Genomic DNA, 27,503 nt, shown 5'->3' on the forward strand with positions numbered 1-27,503 from the left:
GGCTCAATTGTAGTTCTAGTGATTGAAATGATGATGAAGGCTTTAATTGGAAATAGCATGCCGACGTCATTCCATCCAATTACTGATTTTATTTTTTATCCATGATTGTTGTAGATCGCAGTCGATTAGTTGCAGGTAAAAGAATGAATGAATGAATAATAAGGAAAAATTGATCAATTCGTGTGCTATAAATATTTACATCCTCCAAGAATCATTATTATTTTTTTATAACAATAATTATCTTTCCTTGAACGTCAGGGTAAATTCAATAATATACATTTTTCTTCGCTTTTTTTTGATGGATCGATGGACTGCACTAATTTTTAAAGATAATTTTCTTGATTAATGGATATATTTTTTTGCTCTATGATTGAAGAGAAATTCTGGTTGATGTAATAGTTTTATTAATGCCTATCTTTCCCACAGTGATCTGAAATCGGAGGACAAGGATAGGCGATTATTGATAGAAATTTGGGACTGGGATCGAACGTCGAGAAATGACTTCATGGGTTCATTATCATTCGGAATATCTGAATTGATGAAGGCACCGGTAACAGGGTGGTTCAAGCTGCTTACACAGGAAGAGGGAGAATTTTATAACGTACCAGTGCCCGAGGAAGGGGTAGATCTTGCTGAGCTTAAAACTAAGATGCGGGTAAGTTGTCTTTGTGATAATGAGATTAAAGAAGTTTGATGGAAGAGAGCATAAAAAATGACGGAAATTTTTCAGAAAACATCGGTGACAAAGAAGGCACCGATGACGCAGCAAGAGAGGGATTTACCACACAATATGGGAAAGAGTGATCTGATAAGGGCGAGTGATTTCAATTTTCTCATGGTTCTTGGAAAAGGAAGCTTTGGAAAAGTATTACTCGCTGAAAGAAAAGGCTGTGACGAGCTTTATGCTATAAAAATATTGAAGAAGGATATCATAATACAGGATGATGATGTCGAGTGTACGATGGTGGAGAAGCGGGTGTTGGCATTGTCACACAAACCTCCATTCCTGGTTCAACTTCATTCCTGCTTTCAGACAATGGTGAGTCGATAATTTATGAATCAGCCCATCGAGAGAATAATTCACTGGAAATTACCAGAAGATGATCTGGAAATTTTAAAGGTACAAATAGAATTATTTCATTGAGTCATTTAGCTACATTTATTTAACTCGTACGAAGTGAAATGTTGACTTGAAATTAATTTTTGTTGCAAGTTTTATTGGCAGCTTCTCAAATTTGAGGACGCAAATTAAGGAGTCATTGTTGATATTTTCTCCTTTTCAAGTTTTTTTACAAAGTTCTGAAAAACGGTTGATAAAATGCACCTGAAAAAATATGCAGTTTTGAAGTTTTAGAATTATACAATGCCTCATGATGTTTCATTCCCGTGAAAATTTGTGAATAAGTGAATAATGGAAAAATCTAGGGGTTTCCCAGAAATTTCGAGAAATTTACAAAAAAAACGTGACAAATGAGAAGATATCGGCAATAATAAACCCTTGATTTGATGATATGAGTGAATGAACGAATTAATGAACGTTATCAATAATATATAATTAAGAATCAAGTTAAAGTCATGGATGATCGACGAGGCGAGAGAAATACACCGGTTATGAAAATGAAAGGTGAATTTAAACTCGTGAAAATTTTCCGGGAAGAAGAAGAAATGAACAAGGAATTGCCACCACGAACTCCGAATGAATGTTCTCTGTTTCTTCACAGGATCGACTGTACTTCGTAATGGAATACGTGAATGGCGGAGATCTCATGTTCCAGATACAACAGTGCGGCAAGTTCAAAGAGCCCGTGGCAGTGTAAGTCTATGACTCAAAGAAGTAAATAAAAAACTCCCCGCAACTCAATTAAAAACTTCTTTTCCCACCATTGACATTCAGAAGACGCATTTGAAAATTGTAATCTAGATACCTCGAGTTCGTGAATTCAATAAAAGTTGTACGTTTACTCTCACATTTCCAGGTTTTACGCCTCAGAAATAGCTATTGGTCTATTTTTCCTCCATTCTCGTGGTATTGTGTACCGCGACTTGAAGCTGGATAATGTCCTGCTGGATCAGGACGGTCATATCAAAATTGCTGATTTTGGAATGTGCAAAGAAGGAATTCTGGGGGACCGAACGACTAAAACATTCTGCGGAACACCTGATTATATTGCTCCTGAGGTTGTGCTCTCATATTAATTTTTTTTATCAACTTTCGTTTAATAAAACAATAGAATTATTTTTCTAGCCTAATCATTCAGCTTCTCCAGGCCATTTTGCAGCTCTCATCAAATATTTCTGTTTTTAATATTTATTTAGAAATGAATATTTATTGGAGGCGTGAATATTTCAGATAATACTCTACCAGCCGTATGGGAAATCCGTTGACTGGTGGGCGTATGGAGTTTTACTGTATGAAATGCTCGTTGGACAACCGCCTTTTGATGGTGAAGACGAGGAAGAACTGTTCGCTGCTATCACCGATCAGAGCGTTAATTACCCAAAAAGTCTATCGAAAGAGTCCAAAGAAGCATGCAAAGGAGTAAGTCCTAATTCTGTTAACTTGCAATATTTACACCAATAATTCTTTCAACTCTTATAAAACGCAATCATCAAATTTATTATACTATAAAAAACACGGTTGGATTTTGAGGAATTTATTTTCAAATAACTTCTCCCTAAAATTTCTATTAAAATGATAATCAACAAAATGATAATTAATTGCAATATTTGATTGAATTTTGGCAATTGCAGTCGTACTTTTCAGTAGATCTTTCAACGGCTCAAATTTTATAACTGAAATACTGTATACAAAAGCGGAGAAACTTCATTTTATGTTGAGAAATAAGTTTTTCTCTACCCCTTTGGAGCAAGCCTTCTGTAATAATACGTTTTCTCGAATATTATTCGAAACATCTTCAAATCCTCTTCAACAAATTCCCTTTACAAATAGGAAACTTTGCTGTATAATGTGCTCTTTATAAAACGGAAAAGAAATACTAAAAAGAGGAGGCGAAGTATTTACATGATTTTCCCCAGGATAAAAATAAACTCTAAAGCACTGTAAAGACCGAGAAAGCTTCACCGAAATCATTCAATTTAAAACTCCTCGATTTTCATTCTTTCCAGTTCCTGACAAAGAATCCAAATAAAAGATTGGGTTGCGGTAGTCGCGGTGAAGATGATGTACGTGGTCATGCTTTCTTCCGACGCATCGACTGGGACAAAATTGAAAACCGTGAGGTCCAGCCTCCATTCAAGCCAAAAATCGTGAGTAACAAAATCAAAAAGATTTATTGTCTGAGAAACGCGATAGTTTTAATTTGATGCATTTAACTCTCCATTTGTGGTTCAGATCGAAAGGAAAATGTCATGAGTTATAAACTCCAAAAAGTTTCAGAATGAATTTTTCATCAATTTTGTTAATAAAGAAAGATTACTTGTCTGTGACGATAAAAAAAGTATCAGTATTGTGTTAATAATTGATATGTAAAGATATTAATGGAATTTTATTTTCCATTTCAGAAACACAGAAAAGATGTGAGTAATTTCGACAAGCAATTCACATCGGAAAAGACAGACCTAACCCCAACCGACAAACTATTCATGATGAATCTGGATCAAACGGAATTCCTCGGCTTCTCATATTTAAATCCGGAATACATACAACATATTTAAATAATCATAACAATTAGCATTCGAATCTCTCTTCATCTATCGTCAAACGACAAATATCAAATATCAGTCTCCTCCGAATTCCTCTGACTTTTCCGTTCATACCAAGAACCAAAAGACCCTCTGCACCAATGACGAGAATAATCTATACTCCAACATTTGATGGACAAGAATAAGAAAAAGAGGACTCATCTTCTTTCTCGCTCCAAGAAGCTCTCGCAAAATGAGGGTATTTTAATTAATCGTCGTCGACCTATCAAAGCAAAATGACAACCAAAATTTTAAATTTTAAACTTCGTTCCGTGTTACTTATTACTGTGTATACTGACAATTTTAATGTATTTTCGATTATCGGGAGTGAGCGGCACGCATTCGCTCAGCGATTTTATTTTCCTGGATTCAAGTATTCGTGATCCGATTTGAACCTCAGAATTATACACTATAAATCGTAAATTAGGATATTTCAATGAGAAAGATTATGGAATGATGAAATGAAGTGAGAAAAGCAACGCGAGTGGATCGAGAATATATAATATTAATAGGAGGGAAAGAGAACTGTTGGGGATGATGATGTGAGGAGCGTAAAACGAGACAAGTAGGTTTGATGGATTCAATTAAACAAGTAATAAGAGATGTATGAATAAACAGTCTTCGTTTTTCCGCGTATTATGCATTTACTTGGGTAGTTTCTACTGTCGCCTTCCAGAGTTATATACAATATACGTATTACTGAATGAATGAATATACAATTATATTTGCAATTTGTCGTGGACTCGAATGGCAGGTCCACAAAGTAGTTGAATGGGAGAAAAACGTAAGGAAAATGACACTGATTTAATGGTGAAGCCAAGTGTTGGGGCTGCAAATGAATAATGATAAACGAAAGAGTACTCGACTCGGACGAAAGATGGTCGAAGAAGAGCGAGAAAGATCGAGATTGTGAGGGGTAAATAGTCTGACCGATGAGGGGAGAAGGAAGTTAATGAAAAATTCGGAGAAGTGGAATATGCACTAGATTGAAATCACAACAAATGACAACAAATAACTAAAAACTTGAGTGTCTATCACTCAAGGCATGGAATAATTTCAGGTGTGTAAACCCCTCAGGTACGGAATAAAGAATCGAAAAAACATGATAAATAATGTCTTTTGAGTGGGTGGCACCGATGGAAACTATACATTTCGTATTTTTTTAAGCGCGACGTCACGATTGTACATACACCACACACATCAAACACGTAGAGAAAAAACTGCGACAGCAGGTGAAAAGGTGAAAAAAAAATCAAGAGTCATAGAGAATTTATTTAACACTTGATTACACGATTATTTATTCGCTGACGTTGAGGAGTAATTCTCCAACAAAGGGACAGCATAATCAAATTGGCTGTGGACATAAACTCGAGTTGGATGGGACGAGGTTCACGGGGGATTGAATATAACACGTAAAACCCATTAAAAATCATGAAAAAATTACGAGTACAGATGGTGAAATTGATCAATCTGCCAGACGAATAGCTTCGAGACAATTTGGAAAAAAGTAATGAGGTTAATAACCCCGAGGGTTATTTACAATTCTCAATCTTTCCCTCCCCCTCTCTACCTCCAGACCCTCTGTCTAACTCGCTCTTTCGCTTATTAATCTCTATTCTTTTTATACACTAGTGTCCCGACGTTATCATCGGCGTGTAAACTCCACTTTACGAGAGTCTTAAGTATTTTTGATCTTAATTAATTGTTAGTCACTGAAGATAATTCCAAGTTTTCCAATTTTCATGTTAAATATCCATTTATTCATTTACTAACTCAATATATCTGAATTTAAATAGATAAATTCAGTTTTCAGTGATTGTTGATTAATTAAAAATATTAGTACGTAACAATGAGAATTAATGAGAATGGGGGTGAGAGAAAAATATAAATGAATCTCTCGCAATGGGTTTTATCGTCGAGTGCGTCTCATTTTTTCTCTCCCAATAATGGATAATTGATTGATAATAGAATATCGGTACAATAGTTGATTGATAAGTTTCATGAAGATTGTCTATAAGTTGGTAAAAGGTGAAACGCAATTCAGTGATGATGACATTATTCACTCCAGTGAACGATGAAAATAGAGCGTGATAGCTGGAATGTTTTCTCAGATAGGGAATATAAAAATGAAGAGAGAGGCATCTGTTCCGGATTATCATATCTCGAGTACCTTCGTAGTGATCGTAGAGTACGGAATATCGTAGACAAAGTAGGACGATGATTGAGAAATAATTATTGTCGACGTAGTTGACGATAAGAAAATATTTTCCGCCCCTTTTGCCTGATTGTCAGGTGATGGGGGAAAGAAAATACCTGAAAAATCATGTAATGCGTCTCATCGATGCGAGAATTTGTGACGCTGGTCCTTCCCGATGGCTCCCATTCAGATTTAGATGAACAACCTATTTTACCTTATCAGACACCATCACCACAACAACACCACAACTTTCCCGTTAGCTTCTTCTCCTTGGTTACCGCCCATCGTCACTTTCTCGCATCTTGCAATATTATACATCAAATAAAACACATGTGAATCTCCGATGACGCCCACATGAATAAATTTGTTCTATGAAAGCTTCTTGTAAGATTCTATTCTATGAAATCTATTCTTGTATCAATTTCTCCAAGAGTCTTCCGCGTTTATCGCTCGTGCTTGTTAAATTGTCGGATATTTAATATTTGCCTTTGTTCAAGGAGCATTTGTTCTTTTACTCATCGCACTGATCATCGTTAATCATTGGTTAGTTGGTTATTTGTATTTGTTAATTTAATTGCCCTGTTGTCTTCCTCTAATCTCCTCATGCAGAGTAATGTGCAGATTATTTGTCAAGTATTTAAATAAAAGTAATTGAAGCATTACTTATGGTGATTCATGAAATTAGCTCAATTAAGATTTTATGGGATGTTGGTTTTGGAAATGGAAAATTCACTTGATGGAACTGATGAAGGGTTTACTCACTGCGTGTCCCAGCGATTTCGTCCAAATCATGAGATTCCATGACTAATAATAATAAATTTTCGTGAAATCTTGTGGGTCAAATAAGTTGAGGTCAATATAATGGGCCAAATCCTGTGGGTTAATTACGGAGTGAGTAGTCTCTGTTACAATCATCAAAATCGCCACGAGATATTATAGTTTGTACGGGGAAATCAACAAAAATTATATGTAAGTATAATATTTATTGTGAGCTCATGTTATCGGGGGTGACCAGCGTCTTCTTATGCGTTGAATTTATTTATTCATCCCGATAAAGCAAAATGACAAAGTGCATCACTCGTTGATGACTAGTAAACTAGTAAACGTTATTCGTGAGAAACCGAAGAGTATAAGTAGTTATGCAATACATAAATACGGATTATTTCAAGTCGCGTAGCTCTCCTTTCCAAGTTGTATCTATCGCTCTCTTATGGCGTATTGTATATGCATATATACATACACAAACATATATTTTTAAGATGTTTTTGTGCATTTATAATGTCGTAATAAAAGTTCCAGATCGTGTCATGACAATCAATTTATTCATTGGAGAATGCCTTCATTCCATTTGTCTCAAGAGTATTATTCATTGAATTATTTTTGTATCATTAAATGGAATTGAAATCGATAAAGTGGAAGGTCCATAATATTATTCAGCGATACAGTGCTCAATTCATTGACGTGTTACTGAGGAATTTTATGGTTATCTACAATTACTAAAATGATACATCTATTTCTTCGTCTCTTTGCAGAACAGTTGATGATACTTTTCTGAATACATAATATCTTGGCAGATCATTACTAAAAATCATCATTCAGTCTTCATTCCACTTTTCATTACAGCAGATTTATATTATTCACAACTGTTGGACAATGTTCATTAGTGACAGAATTTTACACTGCGGCTTGACGGAGGGCGTCGCATGCTGATCCCTGGCGGATGCACGAAGCGTATGCCAGGAAATGGGGAATACTACTTTGTTCAATGGTACCAGTAAAAAGATGAGACCAAGGTCCACTCGCGAATATCGCGACATCATCGCCACCGTGAGTCTCTAATTCAAGAGGAACTGTTCCAGGATAAATGTATTTCATGTCCGCTAAAAAAAAATATAACACAATTTTCGATTTTTCAAATGATTAATAAAAAATCAGAATTATTATTACAAAAAATGAATTACTTAAGTTAATACTTAATATCTTGGCAAATTGGTAGTCAAAATCGCTACTGAGTCTGCATTCCACTATTTGTTTTATAGATTTCTATTATTCATAACTTTGGATCGCGTGTTTGTTCATTAGATCGATTCCCTCGGGGTATTGATCCTCAGTAGCTGTTGGGTTGAATACTTTGGAGGACAATTAACAAAAACTACTTACCAATATTATCGTTATCGATATTGTGTCGAACCCCGGCGATGGTGGTCTTGTAACCAGGTCCATTAGCATAACTAAGGGTCAGGTATCCCAATTTATCAGACCCAAGGTGTGTGCTTTTGCCCGCAATTGGATTACCCCTCTGAGAATATCCGGCAATACTCATAGTGTGTGCATGATCAGCAGTAACGATGATAAGTGTGTCGTCACTCGACGTTAGTTCACGTCCCTTTTTGACGGCCTTCACAAGCTCCAGAGTCTCATCTAGGGCCACCTTGGCCCATGCTGCATGATGAGCATGATCGATTCGGCCACCTATTGATGAGAGGATCATCCAGCTTACCACAAATTATGACGGAATAAATGATAATAATCATTTCAATAAATATAACAACGCCAGACAAATCGTACCTTCAACAAAAAGGACGAATCCCTTCGAATTCCTTCTTAGGACCTTAACAGCAGCTTCTGTCATTTCCGCAAGCGTTGGATCGGCCTCCGGAGATGATTCAAAGTGAAAAGGGCAATGGGTGTCCTGATAAAGCCCTAGGACATACTCATACCTCTCAGGATGTGAAATTATGTCCAAAACACTGGTCCTGTTCCAGGAGTATAAGTGCGTCTTTCCGCGCCAGTTCTTATCCCTTTTCCATTCATCGATGAGATTTCTTCCGTCAGTCCTTGCTCCCCTAGTTCCCTCTTCATCGACACTCTTCTTTCCCAAGAAAGCCCGCCTGCCACCGCCCATTATCACCTGGAAGTTCTTCCCGGGCTCCTGAGTTATGAGCTGAGCTGCGATGTCCATGCACTCCCTAGGATTTGCCTTTCCTTTGATGACATCTGTATCACTCTCCCAATCTCGATCAGCCACGTGAGCATAACCACCGCCTGGTGACGCGTGTGTGACACGAGTTGTTGTGACGATTCCAGCGGATTTTCCAAATTTTGTGGCCCATTGGAGAATTGAACTGACATGATTTGTCCTGTTCTGCTGACTTTTGCAGTCCCCTCGAATCACGTGACCATTTACTCCTAGGGTACCATGATTCGATTTGACACCTGACATGTAGGCAGTACTGGTGCACGCAGAGTCCGCGATTTGTTGATCCAAACACCAGGTCTAATTACGAAAATCCCAAAATTACTTTCCTTTTATTTTCCAAAATTATTGTTTTATATTATCCTATTATTTATATTATTTCATCCGTTACGGTCAACGTCTCATTAATACCACCTGAGACCGAGTCCGGGCACTGTTATATCTCGATTGGATATATCTGAATGGCGTTTAGTCACTTCTTGGACACAATTCAAGATCTTTCTGACAAATTTTCCGCACAATTTATGTTGAATTATTGAAAAATTAATTTTAATTAATGGTTCCAGTCATTGCACAATGTCCCCATTTACGCTACCTCTGTCCCCATTAATATCATAGGATAGTTCAATCATGTCCAATTATTAGAAAATCATTAAAACATAAGATGTTTATTAAAGTATAAGAAGGTTCTTCATTACAGCAATGAATAAATACACTTCCTTGGAATTCTCCTCCGTGAAGCGGTTCCCCCGAACACAAGGGTCCGTTCGACTGTGTCAATTATTGCCACTCATATTTTTACGTTGGAAATTGCATTTAATTTATATTGAAGGTTCTTATTACTAAAATATATAAGTAATAACTGGTGTAGATCATTTTTAAGCATTTTAATACTTACATTTTACAAATAGAACAAAAAACGAAAACCATCGCTTCGACCTCCCGCAGAGGAGCCACACTAATTTTCGTAAGTTCAGCGCCCCTGAGAGTTTTTATAATTTAATCAAATATACTTCCCAAGCTCAACAACGTATGATTTTCAGCAACAGAGAGCAGGAAACAACACTCTAGAGATTGCTGCGAAGCATTTCCCGATACGAAGATTTTAAGATTTTTTTTATAAAGTTAAAACTCTACCGAAAGTGACATTAATTTGAATGCTGACGGTTGTTTAACAAAACACAGGTCACTTTCTGTTAACAAATCTATATTTTCGAATAGATTTATGCTCCAGATCTTGGTTAATTGCGTTATTGTTGAATATTTGGACATACAGCATTGTCAGCGTGACACTTGCCAGAGTAACTGGATTATGTTGACCGAGTAATGATAAGTAATGACATATAATCAATGTATTTAAGAAGCCATTTGCAGATATGCAGAAGGCAGATCCAAAACGGAATCCGAACATAATAATAATTAATCATTACGGGACTAATTATTAATTATTATTACATGACATGGTTAAAGTGAGAAATTCTCAAATTCAAATACCGAAAAACTCTTGGGATTTGTCACTTCAAGCCTAGAACCTACAGTAATTATAAGTACCCCCCACGCAGGGTATAATAATAGTGTTATCGATAAGTAGATGCTTGAGAATCACTCACCTTTGCTAAACCGGTAAACGGGAAAGTTTCCCAATAGAGTTCTCCCTCCTCTCCAGGTTTTCCCATCAACTGCCCTTGATAGGTTCTAGCGGCCATCAGGGTTGGGATTGACATGCCGTCACCGAGGAATATTATCACATTCTTGGCCTCATTGAGGTTTAATTTTTTGTTGATCTGGCGTTGAAGGGATTTATTTGCCTCGTCCAGCCAATAACTTGTGTCTGAAATAGATGGTATACATTTTCATACATTTTTTCGTGGCGGATAAATTGTTACGATCGATGGACATTTTGAGATTAGATTAATCATCGCGAAACAAAAACATGTCGACAGTATTGATATCACGTTTACAGAGCACGTGTTTTCTGTAATCTCACCTGCCTCGAGATTGGGTTTTGACCTGTAGTTTTTCGTTTTCAGCCGAAGGTCCGGATGCATCTGCTGATCTATCTGTTCTTCTAAATAAAAAAAAATCACCAAAAAATCAATTATTATCACTTGAATTCAATAGAGAAATGATCAAGCAAAGCAATTCTTTTTTTTTTAGTTTCGTTGAATATCGATTTATATAAAAGTATCGATTTTTGAAGAAAACTCATTTTCACTCTTTAGAATTCATTTGATTAATCAATTAATTGAACTGGCTGATTCAATTAATGTAATTTTGAATGAACTCATTCAATTGAGAAAAAAAAAATCGAGAAAATGTGGTCTTATTTCCACATTGAATCGGTACTTTTCGAGATAAATTAATAATTAAGATTATTAATTTGCAATGGGCGACTGAAATGATGAGTGAACAAAAACCTTCAAGTCTTCTCGCTTTAATTGCCTCTGAATTACGTTCTGGTATCGCCAGGGCGACATGAAACCCCAGAAGGGTGAGACAGAGGATCGATCTCATGATGGAGAAATAAAAATCCATCAATTCAACTACGTAATTGCCAACGCGATGTTGGGTACTTGCGGTCTGGTCGTCTTCTCGGCTGATTAAATAGTAACTTCCACCCCCATCCGACCGCTCATTATCGTCGAATCGAGATCAGTCTTGAAAGAATGAGATAACATCACACAATTTCATGCTCAAGATATTTTTTCATACGTCTCCCACCTTTCAATTCAGTGCAAAGAGGGGATTTCCTTTTTTTTTTCATCAACACACATTTGAATCAAGAAATTTGTACATTGATAATTTTGTTTTAACAGCATTTTTTCCAGGTTTGTTGAACTTTTCGGTTTAGTTTTTCCAATTGAACGGATATATTGTTTCGATAAAATGCTCATTAAACAATGAGATTCCATAAATAATTTACTGGTGAAAGTGTCCGATTTGTTCTCAATATTTTTCCTTATGTACTTGTCAGCTCATTTGATTTAAGACTGATTCAAGCTCGTGGAATAATCAATTAATTCTTTCCTCAGGATAAATTTCAGGTATTTTCCCTGGTAAAACAATTCATCAAACTTTTAAATTTAGAATTTTCCTTAACTGACGATTTACCGAATCTCCACTGAGATAACGAAATTACTTCTGCAAATTAAATTTATTCACCATCAATATATGAAAAACATGAAGATTTGGAAAAAATACATTTCAAAATGTCAAACCAGTAAAAATTCTAGTATTCAGTAAAAAAAAATGACAGCTTATGAATATAAATCTTTTTATTCTCTTAATTCTTTTACAAAAAACACGAAGAATTGGCTACTTGCTTTGGACTATACGGTATAGACTGTTCATTTGTCTATTTTTCATTAAAAAACCATAAGCTACGACAAGGCTGCGTGCACAGGAATGTGTTCCAAACGATTGGAATCCTCAAGCGATAGCAGTCATTCAGAACTCATTCCAGCGATTTGTTAATGAACAATTTTCCCCGAACATTGATATAAAAAAGGCGACATGATACGAATAACCACAGATGAACGAGAGACCACTGATTTAGTCGGGAGAGGATAACATTTGCTACACTTCATCATCTACATAATATTTACAATTTCTTATTAATCCTAGGATTCTTCAAAGTATTACCTACAATTTGGAGACTATTATACGTTAATTATCTACATAGCATTCGATTTTCGCTCGTTTTCACTTCCAGAATCTTCACTATTTGACACGTCTTCGGATGGGGATCACACTCTAAAAAAAGATTGCATTATTGGACCGGAAATTAGCAAACATACTACTAAAAATTAAACTATTATTTTCGTCAGAATTTTCTCACTCCTCAAAAGTTTAAGAATATTTCTAAGGAATTTATGAAAAATCGCAGGCAATATTTTGAATGTCGTCTTCAGCTGTTTTCTAACTTCTGAAAAGCACAAGATACACTTCCGAAGAGTGTTTAAATTGACCGATGGCAAGTGTTTAATAACACTCATAAAAATAAAGATTGTTACATAATTTTAACAAAAATACTTGGTCCCACGATTTTTCTGGTGTATCATCAATAATTCAGTGGAATTCACGTTTTTTATTTACATTTTCAATAGGTAATTGGAGTAATCATTTTTTAGAGTGCAATTATTTTATCATTATGTTACGATTAAAAACGCGTCGAGTTATACACTGGGATGTAGATGCTACGCCGCGAGCCTGCTCATCGGCCGAAATACTGCATGGTGCTCTGATATATTCGGGAAATTAGAAAAAAGGGTTAAATAATATTAAAGTAGTGGAAAAATTCATCAGTCGAGTGGAGCAGACACTATTGCACTTGAATTTATAGGATCGCAGAGAGAAAACGTTTAATCTCCTTCATGTGATTCTCAATTCTGAAAAGATTCTGTCCTCAAGACAAAAAATTTCTAATAAAACTTTTTCGATTACTTTTCCAAAATTTTAATGCATAATGCAATCAAAAGAGTGGATTGAAGTTTAATGTTTAAAGTTTATGTTGAATTAAACGTAAAACTTAAATTACAATTATTATTTGAGAAAAGAGTTTAGGATCAGGAAAAAAGGTTCTGTCTCGTGAATACAAAATCTTTTCTTTGACCGTCAATAAATTTTTTATAGCACCGGCAAACCTTTTCCCTCTATGATTGATTACGAAACACAAGAGATTGTGATGACTAATATTAGATACGCATTTTTTTATTCTAAAAATAGAGAAAATCGGAGAACGAGGTAATTAAAAGCAATTTTCAATAAATCATCATTTTGTTGTTAGCAATCGAGATAAAAAAGCGTATCGCATATTTTTTAATTCAGCAATGGAAGAATCCACGAGAGACGATGAACGAATAAAATGACAATGACTGATAAAAATTTTTAATGAAAGATTGAATGGACTGAAATTTGCGACACGTTAACTCAACTGTTGAATTTTTAAAAAAAGAATCGATTATCTTTCTTCGAGGCCCCCCTCATCAATTTAAGAAGAATAATCAGAAGTTATCAATTTGCATCAATTGTTGATGATATAAATAACAATATTCACCAAAAATCCTGATTGATAAAATAATATGAAAAATTTGACAGCAGATTAGTATCGGATTAATGATTGCAGTCGTTAAACAATTGGAAAAAAATTTCTCAAATCTGTTTTCCACCCTCTGCTCGTCGTTTTTTTTCGGCCCGAAGAGCTCCATTCACCATTAATGCGTATAAAACACGAAGCGATGACTAGTAAAAAATAACTCCGAAGCACGATATCGTCACTCACATACACTGAACAGAGTATAAACAATGAAATATTAAATTAAAAAACATACTTTCGAGAGTTTCATCTTCAGTTATGTACAAAAATGATTAAAAACAATACGAGGGCTGGGTCAGGGATGCCGCCTTATGTTGGCGAGAGCTGTTGTGTCCCAGATGGTACGACATCTTGTGGATTTCCTCCAGTGAGGAAGTTGGATACCCAGTCTCTGGCACTCGTGGACATATGCCACGAATGATTCGCAGTAGCAATTGTCCGTTGGACATTCGCACATATCTTGGAGGCAGGACTTGTAGTACATCGTTGGATTGACTTTTTTGTGGCAGGGATCGAATATTTGAGATCGCAATCTATTGCACAATCTGTAACAAGAGCTTATTTTCTTATTCATTGACATTCAATTAATTCAATTGATTAATCACTCATTATCGGATACATCCAAAAAATGCAGGTGATCAATAACAAATCTATAACACTATATTCAATATATTCATTCTATCATGAAAGTATAACAAACACGTTGAGTTCAGTGAATAAATACTTCATTTATTTGGGAATAATTTCACTTGTAATGTAATTCCGTATGCAATATGAGCCAATTCCACTGGTAATTTAATAATTGATCAATTTTTCACTTAAAGTAATAATAGATTATTTTTTGTTTTGTGCAAAAATGAATAATTTTTTAATAATATATATAGATGTTTATTTTGTATTTGAAAGAATTTGAGTATTATAGTTAAGAAATAAAATGATTTTCATAAGCTATGCGGCGAAAAACAGGATTTCGTTGAAGTTGGATTTTTTGAAAGGGAAGAGATGAGATAGATGAGTTAACGAAAATAAAAATTGCGAGAAATGTATGATGTACCTGTGATCTTTTTTCCCCTTGCATCGTCTCTCTCGATCAATATTAATTGGTTTGATCCTGGTGCATATTTTCTTGGAGCCAACTGCCCAACTCTGTCCAAAGGAATAAGGATCCGGCAGCAATTTTCCTTTCCTCGTGGTAAAGTCATCCTTGGGTAGGGAATTGAAATTACCACAGAGGCCACAGAGTCGTCCCCGATAGGACGTTGGTGCTGATACCTCGATGAAACTAATGCCATCCCACAACACTTTAATGCCAATTTGCGTTGTGACGAGGATACTGTCAGCGGTTCGATTGATCTCCAGTCTGTTTGGCACTCGATAAGGCACTTCAATCCTCATTCCATTCACTTTTACCCTCATTCTCTGACCAAGATTGACTTTCAGATCACCCACCTGTTTCAACAATAGACAAATAAACACTATACGTGAAATTATATTGATGACTTTTAAACGACGACAGCATGAAAATATATTATTTTCATTGCGTATTCAATGGGTTTAGCTAACCTTGAGGGCAATTGTCTTGGTCCATGCCGATGACCTCGTTGATCTGGCGTCATTTGTCACTCTTATGCTGAATGTGTGACCCAGACAATCGCTCACCAGTTGATACTTGCAGGCACCTTTGAAACTGAAGAATTTACCGTCAAATGTGCGGTAATGGGGATCACCGAATACCGTGCAAACTCCATCACCTGAGGTAATAAATCATCCAATCAACATCTAGAGAGTCTCATCATTTTCTTCTCAAGGAACTTCTGGTACACTGAGGAAAAAATTTATTTTTCTCAAGTATATCTCCATTTCATTAAGAATTTTGGCTATTGATTGTTATCGTGCCTCAGATTCTTCGGCAATTTTCCAAAAATTGCAGTACATCTTGTGATTGAAAATTCAACAATATATTATGTTCTTGAATTTTAAGGAAAGCGTATTAACTGAAAGAAGTACTAAAATTTCAGGCTTTACTGGAAATTCAATTCAATTGAGGAATTCTCTCTTCATGATCTCAACAACTGAAGTGTCATTCATTGTTAAAAATCCTAACTGATTTTTCTATAGAAAAATCATAATTTTTGGCAAGTCACTCCGAGTAATTTTTTGATAATGCACTTACTCTCAACACAACGGGGACAGCACTGGCCTTCAGGATGCTCCAACCTTGAATTAGGAGGACAAGGAATGTTGAGTGGTGGACACATTGGCATGGCACACCTAACTTTGCCTTGTACGCACGCACACGCCTTGCAGGGATCAAGTTTCCAAGATTCGCCATCCTGCCTAGGAGAAATTAGAACGTTTAAACCAACTACCAAAAGCCATGAACCCAAATGGAAGTCACGACCACATCAATTCGTGATAGGTCGCTGTGGAGTCATGAAATGGTGGAGATGTAGACACCGTAAGATCATTCATTTATATCACTACGAGGCTATTTCTACGTTTCCATCGAAGCTCGTCTAAACCTTCACGAATCGTTCATTTTGTTGCCAACAATATCAATAACTCATGAAAATCCATTAAACATTCGCATACTGAAAATAAAAATAAAAATAAAAATAAGAAGATACTCGCCCCGTAAGTTCTTCCGCCATAAGTACAGGAGGCTGGACTCTCTTCAACAAGTGGACACTGGGGACAACATCTTCCTGGCAATGTTGTCTGATGCTCGCTGGTGCACTCGAGAACAGGACACGTCTCTTTTATACAGGCAATAGCTGAATTTGTGCACGAGCATTTTGTGCAGTGATCCACATAGAATTGAGAGCCAGAGTGATAGACTGCTGTACCCAGCATGCAACCGCCCTTCGGAGGTGAAAGGAATTCCCTATTTTTTCCTGAAATTAAGACTCCCATTAGCTGAATCGTTCAACATCCTTCGTTTCAATCTCGATTGGATAGACAGAGACTGAAAAAAGGTTCGAGGCTATTCCCGAGGGGAGGATACCTTTGCAATGAGGACAGCACTCTCCTGCCTCGTGTACAATACTTGAAGGAGGACAATGAAGGACCGGACAGGCGTGTTTAGCGCAGGTGAGACGTCCGGAATTGCATCTGCAGGTGACGCAGGGATCTTCAGTGGTGGTGACAGATCTGTCTGCAGTGACCTTCTGTCCGTTCACGTAGCATCCGATGCAAACAGGACAACACTGACCCGGCGGCGCCGGAATTGGTTTGGGACAGGGTGTGTAGCACCGCAATTTTGATTCGGTGATTACACCCGCCCTGCAGGTGATTATTCTACAAGGATCACTGGGATCCGTCCATTCAGTACCTGATTCATGATCTATTCCGTTTCGAGTGCAACCTGAAAGGCATCATCATTTTATTTACACGCATCTTGCTTGAATCATCAATTTTAATCCACATAATTTGACCCATTACTTCCTGAAATCAGTACATGATTTTAACTGTATTTCACCCACTAAATGTGTCCCGTAGAATTTGACCCCACGATGTCATCCTCTTTTGTTTTGTATGGTTATTTAACATCGCTTGGACTCTGGTAGAGTGAAAGGCGATGGTGATCAAGACTTTAATTGGTTAGATCTCACCATTCTACCCGGCCAGGAATCGAACCTGGAACCTATCCGTTATGAGGCAGCGACCTTAACCACTACGCCAGTCCAGCGGGTTGATATCATTCTTGATATCTTGATTCTTGATCAGGGATATTTGACTCACGCCGATTGTCCAAAATCATGAAATCTTTCGATTTGGTCAAATGTTGTGGGCAAAATGCTAAGACTTGATTCATGGGACTCAACCATCTCATCAAAATGGTCCACAGATCAGAATATCCGAGACTATCCATTAAGAAATGAAAAATAAATTGTAATTGTTCGATCAATCGATCTATCTGTTGCACACATATAAGTCCGTGAGAATTCTCTCGATCATTGTTCACCCTACTCGAGCACAAAGGCGGTCACTGTTGTTATCCCTTCCCCCACATCCATCGCAATTAACTGTCTCACTCTGGCATGGGCTCGGAGTGCATTAAAAAACAACGACTGAATGAAGAAAAAAATGACAATGACGAAAAAAATAGAAATAAAAAACAACCGATAAACCGCGTGAATGCAAAACGCGATTGTTTATTTCGCCGCTGACAGATGTTCCAGTCTCTCTGGACTCTATGGCGACGGTTATCGTTGACTATTAATTATGTTAATTGCGGTGGCAAGATTTATGGGACATGAATGGGTCCCAACCACCATGCGAAAAAGAGTTTCACGCTGCGACTGTTACGTCACAATGATTTTTCAATCTATTTTCCATTCTTCGAGCCATCGATTATCGTCTATCGTTTTGGTTTATCCTCGTCTGTCACCCACGTGGCAGAAAAACATTGTTACGTGTTTATCAGTTATTCTCATCAGTGGTAATAAATTTCGATGAATTAATTAGTCGATTTTTATCTGATTTGCGTAGCTCATTTATTATAGTGTCCCATTGGATTTTCAATTCGTTTCGATTAAGCGACACCATGACTTCAAAATTGAGAGTTTTTTTAAATTGCCCGATAGTAGTGACGATAACAAAATAATAATAATGTCATGGTGTCTTAATGTTGTTAGATTTGAATAATTTTTTGAAACTCTTACCAAAAACCGAGCGGAATATAATGTAATTTTTCTAAAGAATATTCGTCGTCTACAAGTCATTAGTGAATATCACGAAATTTTGCAATGAAATTATAATTATACGTACCCCTACATCGATCACAGCATTCATCGTCTCTCGCTTTTAAAAGGGTGTAACATCCTTCAATACTCGGACATTGCTGCTGCATACACTCCACAAAACCATTCTGAAATAAAAAAAAATATTATTATATTCTATGTAATGCTTTAAAAAGTAATTCCAATTTTATTTATACAATTTTCAATCCGCAAACTTGTTTCTAACATTGAGCCTTTTTATGGGGTATTAAATTTATTTATTCCCTCGGATTGGCATTTTGACATCTGTAATAGAAAATATTATGAGAATCCAGAAGTAAATACCATAAAAAAAGCTCCTCGAGGTCAAAACACTAAATAATCCTCAACGTTGAACGAGTGAAATATTATTCCGCGATATATCATTATGTCTTTTATTTTATTTAATCTCAATGCATCCCAGTTTGTAGAGCACCTCGATGAACTTACTTCCTCCATAATAGTCGAGTCACTTTTCTTATTCTCTTTTTCTCGCTGCATTAACCACATTTTCGCAGCTTTTTTTCCTTGCAAGTCTAGTCTCGATGTTTACGAGGGAAATAAGACGACTGAATTATAGCGGGTATTATCCGGAATTTATTTTAGCGGTGTCCATGTTAATTCATTTTGATTAATGGCAGGTGAATCATTAATTAGAGAACAAGTTGAACTTCACGGGATGACTGTTTTATTCAGTTTTTATTCAACGCGGGGAAAGATTAGCTAAACGTTTTCCCTCTAGACAGAGTCATATTTAATATATTTTACATGAATAATGTGGGTATCTGATTATTATGAAAATCCTACCACTTGAATGAGGGATTGTTTAAGAATTGAAAGTAATGAAACTGTAAAAAACAAGTTTTGATAGAGTTTTTAGAGACATTAATTGATTAATTGATTGAAAACTTTGTGTATATTCCTCTGAAATGAAGCTTCAGAGAAATAAACAAATACAATAAAATAGTATGAGAATGATTATATGTTTGAGAAATTATCGCCAATTATTGAACGTTTTGAAAATGAAATGATTTTGCCTTGCGGGAAATTTTTATGTAAAAATGTATCCACTTTCAAATGCATGAGGAACTTTAATTATTATTTGGTCTTTATGAACTTTTTGCATTGTCGAGAGTCTAATGCTTCAGGAAAATGTGCATTTCTTTGAATGAATTGATTTCTATTCATGATTAACTCGCGGTTTTGTCACTGATTGCAACGTTTCGCATGATATTTTCATTTCATTAAAAACATTTACCGCAGCCTCTGAGGTTCATTAAAAAATATTCCCAACTAAAATGCATAAAAACATTTGACGACTCAATTGAATAAGTTTAACAATGATAAATAATTCCTCAGGAAAGTGTTCACAATACAAATTAAGGAAAAAAACTCTAGACAAAATAAAATGCTTGCGTGATGTTACGACTGTTAATGAAAAAAAAAAAAAATCATGCGGTGTTCACCACCTGAGGAATTCGTAATCATCTTCGCGAAGGAGAAGACAAAGAATGAGAAGAGGAAAGGCTTCTCGGGGTGATTTCTTGCTCGTCAAAGACTCTTCCTTAATTATCGACTCGCGCCAAGAGGCAAGAAGAGGTTGAGGATGCGATGCGAAAAGTCGAGGGTATCACACTTATTTTAGTTTTATTTTCCTCGAGGTTTTTCTCGAGACTCGGGAAAAATGGAGAAAATGGGTGCACGCGTACTTTTGCCACGTGATCACGTCGTGTCTCAACTGCCATGAGATTAATATTCGTGTAGACGTGAGTGAAATGCATGTGGAGAAAGAAGTGAGAGAAGCGCGTGAAAAAAAAATAAGAAATGACATAACTTCATGCGGTTTGACCCACGTCGGTCGAGTTGTGATTATTCTTATTTTGAGACAGTGATTTGATTCGCATGATTGGGGACGATGGAAATGAAGATTTTATCCTAAGCTTTTTTCCCTTTGGAGCTTTATCGTCAGCCGTGGCAGCAATTCATTTTTTTATTTAATTATTACATGAAAAAATCTAAGTTTTGTTAATCGAATTTTTTCATCAAACGCGACAGTTGATTCGGTATATATTGACCTCTTAGATGATAATAAAACCGTCAGAAACGAGAAAAATATTAGAACAACGATTTTTTATCCACCACATCCCTTGAGGGGCCGACGATCTAGGATCTTTGGGGTGACGAGTAACTTTATATTGAAATCAAATTTCGTCATCAACTGACAGTTGATTTCACATATATTCGCGTCACCGACCATCAAACTCTCAAAAAAATTGAAAGACATGAGAATAAAAAATGTATTATTCCACCTCGGTCTCACTAGGGGTCCAATCTAGGATATTTGGAAGAGGAAAGTGTTTTCCTCTTAAAATAGAATTTCTTCATCAACCTCCTGTTCATTTGCCATGTATTCAAAAACGAGTAAAATTGGAAAACAATTCTTTTTCCACTATACTCGAGTGAAAAAACGTGAAATCAACAAATGATTAATGAAAAAAATCGATTCTGAAGGAATAAATGATGGGCGTGACGCTGAGTCATCCCACGCGCCAGTCATCGAAATCAATCAGTAACGATAAAATCCTACGAGTTAAATTGGATTGGAGTGGACCAAATACAATAGGACCTCTTACAGATGAGCTCTCGCAGATAAAATAAAAACTAGAATCCCATCAACCGGCAACATCTGACTGGTCGATTGGTCGAAATCAATCGGTTGCCGTGAATCCGCGAATTCCATCCGCCTCCACCGTAATTTCAAATTGATTTAATCAAGGAGTGGTAGCAAAACAATAAAATGAGAAGAAAGAAGAATAAATAATAAGACAACAGCCGTCGCCTACTTATCTGACCCAGCTTGGTTCATTGACTCGTCACGTTTGCAATCTCATCACGAAGAAGGGGATATAATGGTGAACTCTCAGTTCAATTATGCTGTATGTAAGAAAACATTGGAAAGTACAACCACTGGCTGATGATCTGTTGTTTTTCCCGCTCCCAACTGGCAAACCCCCGCCGCTGTGACATAATTATTTGTTTATTATTAAACCTCAACCGAGGGATCAAGCGGACGACGATCTTCGGACGCGATCGATCATAAAATGAGGGAGGGAGTGTGCCACAACAACGGATCGGCTTTCACATTATTTATGGTGTTAAAAATTATTTACAATGTCGAGCGATCCACTCACTCGTTCAAAATTACACAGGGAGAGATTCCCTTCTTAAACAATCATCAAATTTTCATCGTATTTTTGCATATCTGGGCATTTTTTTAAAAAAGTGTAGAAACCCCACAATCCCGGTGAATTCCTCTCTTCTAAGAAGCCAATTAATACTTGAACCAAATCAATTTACTTCTGTCAAGTGAATGTAAAATGCCAACAAATTTTAATGTCAATTTTAATGTAAATTTTATGAAAAATCAGTCTTTTTCCGATTGTGCATCAATGAAACGTGAAGGAAGGATAAATTTTCTGGGTTAGGAGATTTCCTGTGGATGTGCTTTGTTGCGATTATTCTTTCAATCTAATGCCAAATTCACTTCCGCCTGACTCGTCTCAAAGTTAATTCTAGTCCAAGGACTGGATGGCACCTACACTTTGTTCTTTCTTTTTTGCTGAAGCTATGTTTGAATAGAACGGATGACACACTGGGTATACCCCGTGATCACCCTGGCCCTCAGACTCAAGTTATTTATACGCGGATCAAGTGGTTTGCAGATAATGAATTTCGCATTAGACCGCGTCATCGTCCAGTAAATATCGTCATAGCAGTTTTTGCAGAATCATTTTAGTTCAAATATTTAGTTACGCCAGTTGAATCCTAATCCAATTCACGACGTTCCAAACTAGTACAGCAAAGAATTTCAATTTCAGAGTCTTTCAACCAATAATTTAACAGAAAACAACCACCTCAACTCAATTAATTGCAACAAATGATGAAATTTAAGATTCAGAGAAAATTCAGAGAATTTTCACCAATGTTCATAATTAATTTTCATCATTTCAAGTAAAAAAATTTGGAAAATTCCCTGAAGATTCAAATCAATGCATTAAACGCAATGATTCCCCAGATGATGAGTGCAGTGAAATAATTGTTCTGATCAAATACTTAAAGCTATCGGTTGATTTATAGTACGATGACTTGGGTATCACCGGGCGAATAGCTAATTAAGAAAATCGTAAATCAGGAGGTGGATGTAATTAAAACATGGGTATTGACTCTTGGTGGAGAGTCGAGGGGATTGATCGAAGTTGAGATAATTGAACGGTTTAATCAGTGGAAAAATCCAAATATTGCATTCAGGTTTGAGTTATGCTTCGACGGTGATTTATCGAACTATCATTCAATTAATTCCATTGATTCATTGCGAAGTTAATACACGGGCTAATCGAACACATCATTTTTCTTCAATTATTTTACAATTATTACAGTAATATTGGAAACGGTGGATTTACCTTGCAGATGCAGTTGAAGCATTTCGTGTTGACTCTCGGTATTTTGTCGACGGTGAAATCCTCTCCCTCGACGTCACAGGTCTCGCGACTACCTGAAATCATTGATAACTCTGATTGATTGATTGATTAATCTAATCGATTGATTGGGAGTTGAGAACAGTAGGACGGAGCGAGCTGAGAGGCGAGCAATTGTCGAAGCACGTGTTGTCTTAATGCTCGACTTAACCTTTTATCATTATCTCTCGGATAAAACTATCAGTAATTGAATAAGCCTCGAATATTTGATACTTCAGATGTGGGTTACACCGGGTTGTCCGGTTACCGTCCGAAAATACCCCGAAATTCGTACTTCATGAGAAATAACAGGCATTAATCCCCAGGAAAATGCAGGCATTATTCCCTCTCTCGGATGCGAGATGAAGTCACGGTTCAAAATGAAAAACTTCAGTGGGTTAAACCTAGTGTATTTTTTTTATTTCATTCTGGTTGATTTCTCTACTTTACTCAATTTCTTTGATCATTGCAATTCAAGTTAATTTTTCAACTCGATTCAGGCCCACTTTTCAACATGAATCAAGTCGACTTGTTAAGTAGATTCTTCACATCAATTTTTTGGTTTTAGTCGTTTGGTTTTCGTAAATGGAACAGAATAAGTCCTTTCCGTTCGACTAAAGCTACACTAAAAAAAAAAAGATTCTTTCCAAGTATCCATTAATTTCTCAATCTGGTTAATCCTCCAGAAATCCCGATTATGCTTTAATTATCATCACGATGCTCATGAATTCTGAATTTTTGTGAGAGAAGAATATAATCGATAATCGAATTCCCCAATGTTACTAACTATTAAGATATTTCATTCACGTTCGTAATTAATACGATAATTTTGTAGAGCATAATAAGTGTAATCATTGAAACCTAATGAGAAATTCCAGGGAATTACTCGAGGGGTAAAAACGATATTGAAGATGTAAATAGTTTTCCGAAGCATGCGAATATCTTGGAAAAATAATTTCCCTCCGAGTGCAGATAGAAATGATAAGTCATAACCTTTATCACCCCGATATTCAGTGGCATCGGCTGATGATTCATACTTTCAACTTCTCATTAAAATCTCACAATATTTATGGCACGTACTGAAGAATTCGAGTGTTTTGTCATAACAGGAGGAAGGGGTTATCATGGAATTTCAGGTAGTGGCACTAGTTAGTTAAAATGTGCCGGGTCAGTGACAAATATCTCGACCTCAGTTGAACCGAGGGTGCGCGCCTACGCCGATGTAAGGTTATCGTCGAGTGGTCAAAATCTGTCCATTTCATGGTGACGAAAAAAAAGGCATGAAAACATTACCATAGGAATCTCAGTTTATCCTCATTTTATTTTTCTCGAATTGACTTTATCACCGGGACCGAGAGAGCAGTTTAAACCTTGCGAACAAGGCAAGGCCACGGCTGACACGATATTTCGCGTTTTATCAGGCATATACAACACTCGAGTGCCTCTAGAGGATTTTAATAGGCACGATCATATGGTGTGCTGCCCATAATTCCGTAATAATTTATCCAAACATTAAAATGATTCAAATGAGTACAAAGAATGCGGGAAGAAGTTGTGGAATTTCAAATGCCCCCCGGCAAAACTAATGAAAATCCACCGGATTAACTCAATTAATTACCGTCAACGACCAACTCTATTTCAATTAAACTAGCGAATTAATGATTCAATCAGAGAGGCTGATCGTGAGTTAATTACTATTTATATTATGAATTTATTGAGAGCGAATGCAAACAACTTTCTTATCTTAAGTACTGTAAAAAGAAAATAATTGATTTGGTTGGTGTTCAAATGAGGAGATGATTAATTCGTCTATTAAAAGTTAAGTTGGAACGGCGAGGAGGATTCGAATCAAAACATTCGTGATTAAATATAGGGAAGAATGAGAGGTAATCGGGCATTCACTTCTTGTAATCCTGTCTGATCTCTAAACAAGTACAAGTGTGTGAGATAGTTCAGATTGAGGATGCGGAAATCCCATGGGTTGTGTTTTCTATCATTTATATTATCTATTCAATGATATCTGACCCAATTAAAATATGTCTCCATTTAAATCTCAAGGGAAGGCAACTTAAGCTGGATACTCTTTCAATAATTATTCAGTTCCGTTATTGCAAATTTCATTATATTTCTATTATTTTCATGTAATTCGCTTCAATTATCCATATTTCTAATTGGTTTCGATAAACTTCATGTCAATTATAATTGTGTCTCAAGTGTCTCCCAATTTTCTAATGATGCCTTACTAGAGATTTTGATGATTTTTCACGTGCATTAGTTGTCCCAACTTTTTCTTCACTTTATAATGTCACCCCAACGCAATATTAAATAAATTTTCAAAATATTTCATCGATTCTGATGATTTCTCATGTACATCGCCTGTCCTTATTCTGTCCCCAAATTATTCCATTGCACCACTGCATTCTTTAATGAACTTCCAACCAATTGAATAATTGATTGACGAATATGCAATCGATTTTGACGACTTTTCATATCAATCCGGATGGAGAACTCGGAATGTTCACCGACGCCAACGCTTTTTCCGGGCGTGCCCCAGTCCTCTCTGCGATCAATTACATATTGCCGTTATTACGTGCATGACAGAGAGTTACGAAAGATGATTTAGGTTGAGAGAGTGCCATCGAGCAAATCGTGAGACAATGAATGGAGATACCGAAAGGTGAGGCACATGGAGTGAATCATTTGAGAAATAATCATCAATATGTCACCTGCCTATTACTGGTTACATACCAGCTCCATGTACTTTTCACATTTTTCAACGTTTCAGTTCGCCTATTCCTCCAGTCATTTTATTTACATTCTTTCGTAACACGGGAGAGATCCATTGACGTCTTCAATGGCGACTTCATCCGCGGAAAAATTATGAAAATTTCTTTTTCAAGTTTTTTTCAAATGACTTGAATTGCAATTATTTTCTTATATTTTTTATGAAAATCTCATCGAATTTCCTGGAAAGAGAAATAACTATTTATCTAAAGATGTACATGGAATGGAACATGGAATGTACATGGAATTTTCGGAAAATTCGGAGATTCTGAAATTCAATTACCGGTTTTCGAGAATTTTCTTGAATATTACCAATTTTCAATAAAAAATATCATAATCTAAGTATTCATAATCAACATTGAATTCTTTAAAACCCCATAATTTGGTCATGAATCAATCTTGCGCTGTAATGTTTCTGCATCTAAAAGTTCAGCAAAAAAATCTTTATTTCCAAATGCATTTGTCTGCCGAAGTATTTCCATTAATCACTCATTCCTCCATTCCCCAGAACTCAATGATATTTTTTATATTCCATTGTGTTCACCTAACCACCTGTTTTCAATTACCCCAAGAAATATTAACATCTCGTTTTATTATCTCTCCGGGCAATGAATCAACATGAATAATAAAAATAAAAATGTTATAAAGTAACGATTCGCGGATGTTAACGGGGCAAGTCCACCTGGAGACACGCCTAGAGTATGTGTCAAGGCGCGTGTAGGTACATGCTAATTCGCGCTCTCTTATCTTGGAAAATGTTCTATGCGCTCTATCGAACAAAAGCGCGAGCACTTCACCTCTCTAACTAATCCAACATCGGTGATTTGTTGGCGACCTACCGCCGCGGAGAGTGCATTTTTTTTTCTATTCCCCCGCCTCCAGTTTTCTTATTACTCACCCCCACCTCATTGATTTCCCATACAGCTCGACAATCTGTCATTTACAGAGAGTCTGAGTCTCGTGCGATACACCTCACCAGGGGCCGTAACACGGGCGCAAATAGACCGAGAGATAATAGCGATACAATCCTAAGAATAGAAGCGTTAAGCCAACATAAGACATATGGACCGTAACCCACCGATTAACGCCGTTGTAATGCGCAATGAATTTTTGGGTAACGATATCTCTCAACACCCGGGGGATTTCCTCTTGAATTAATGGTTATCTGAGTGCACATAAATTTTTGATAATTCATTTTCAGGCACTCTGCAAGTGACATCAGGCTTTCAGGGTGGTGTTGCTTTCGGGGAATTGATGTTGGACCACATTATTTATTCGTGTGGCTCAAATTTACTCTAATTACACCATTTCACCCGAATGTTATGACGACAATTGAATTCCTTAATGATTTCTAGAATACAGCATATTTATTGTGGCCCAAATTGCGTGATGATGTGGGTCAAATTTATTTCACCCGTGAATAATTCTGACTGCAACTTCAGCTGCATGAATGATTTTGGAAATCTTACGTTAA

The 27,503-nt window shown here is 36.4% G+C and overlaps 3 protein-coding genes across 5 annotated transcripts in view; 1 reads left to right on the plus strand and 2 right to left on the minus strand.

Annotated features, from left to right (window-relative positions):
• The window catches only part of LOC105265261 (protein kinase C, brain isozyme), a 63,278-nt gene extending 57,002 nt beyond the window's left edge, over positions 1 to 6,276 (plus strand). The window contains exons 6-13 of the mRNA XM_011302667.1: positions 57 to 135; positions 427 to 655; positions 731 to 1,039; positions 1,722 to 1,813; positions 1,977 to 2,178; positions 2,351 to 2,539; positions 3,127 to 3,267; positions 3,523 to 6,276. Coding sequence (XP_011300969.1) covers positions 57 to 135; positions 427 to 655; positions 731 to 1,039; positions 1,722 to 1,813; positions 1,977 to 2,178; positions 2,351 to 2,539; positions 3,127 to 3,267; positions 3,523 to 3,675 — 1,394 coding nt within the window. The 3' untranslated portion in view covers positions 3,676 to 6,276. The remainder of the gene's footprint in view (positions 1 to 56; positions 136 to 426; positions 656 to 730; positions 1,040 to 1,721; positions 1,814 to 1,976; positions 2,179 to 2,350; positions 2,540 to 3,126; positions 3,268 to 3,522) is intronic.
• A 1,024-nt stretch (positions 6,277 to 7,300) lies between these two features.
• On the minus strand, positions 7,301 to 14,270 carry LOC105265169 (membrane-bound alkaline phosphatase-like). Of its 2 annotated transcripts, XM_011302525.1 has the most exons (7): positions 14,207 to 14,262; positions 11,294 to 11,533; positions 10,864 to 10,944; positions 10,487 to 10,707; positions 8,468 to 9,176; positions 8,060 to 8,371; positions 7,301 to 7,779 (listed from the first exon to the last, which is right to left on the minus strand). In XM_011302525.1, exons 2-7 carry the CDS (start codon positions 11,409 to 11,411, stop codon positions 7,574 to 7,576), a joined length of 1,647 nt encoding a protein of 548 aa, XP_011300827.1. In that variant the 5' UTR covers positions 11,412 to 11,533; positions 14,207 to 14,262; the 3' UTR covers positions 7,301 to 7,573. The 2 variants fall into 2 exon arrangements, with proteins under 2 accessions (XP_011300827.1, XP_011300828.1); XM_011302526.1 differs by lacking the exon at positions 11,294 to 11,533 and having other exon boundaries at positions 14,207 to 14,270.
• The window catches only part of cv-2 (crossveinless 2), a 24,410-nt gene continuing 9,043 nt past the window's right edge, over positions 12,137 to 27,503 (minus strand). For both annotated transcript variants that reach the window (XM_011302524.1, XM_011302523.1), the window contains exons 3-10: positions 23,192 to 23,283; positions 18,742 to 18,841; positions 16,976 to 17,335; positions 16,603 to 16,865; positions 16,145 to 16,304; positions 15,535 to 15,722; positions 15,026 to 15,420; positions 12,137 to 14,516 (exon numbers count right to left, since the gene is read on the minus strand). In XM_011302524.1, the coding sequence (XP_011300826.1) occupies positions 14,267 to 14,516; positions 15,026 to 15,420; positions 15,535 to 15,722; positions 16,145 to 16,304; positions 16,603 to 16,865; positions 16,976 to 17,335; positions 18,742 to 18,841; positions 23,192 to 23,283 (1,808 nt within the window). In that variant the 3' untranslated portion in view covers positions 12,137 to 14,266. The remainder of the gene's footprint in view (positions 14,517 to 15,025; positions 15,421 to 15,534; positions 15,723 to 16,144; positions 16,305 to 16,602; positions 16,866 to 16,975; positions 17,336 to 18,741; positions 18,842 to 23,191; positions 23,284 to 27,503) is intronic.

Source organism: Fopius arisanus, unplaced genomic scaffold (genome assembly GCF_000806365.1).
Source record: "Fopius arisanus strain USDA-PBARC FA_bdor unplaced genomic scaffold, ASM80636v1 scaffold00028, whole genome shotgun sequence".
Classification (NCBI taxonomy): domain Eukaryota; kingdom Metazoa; phylum Arthropoda; class Insecta; order Hymenoptera; family Braconidae; genus Fopius; species Fopius arisanus.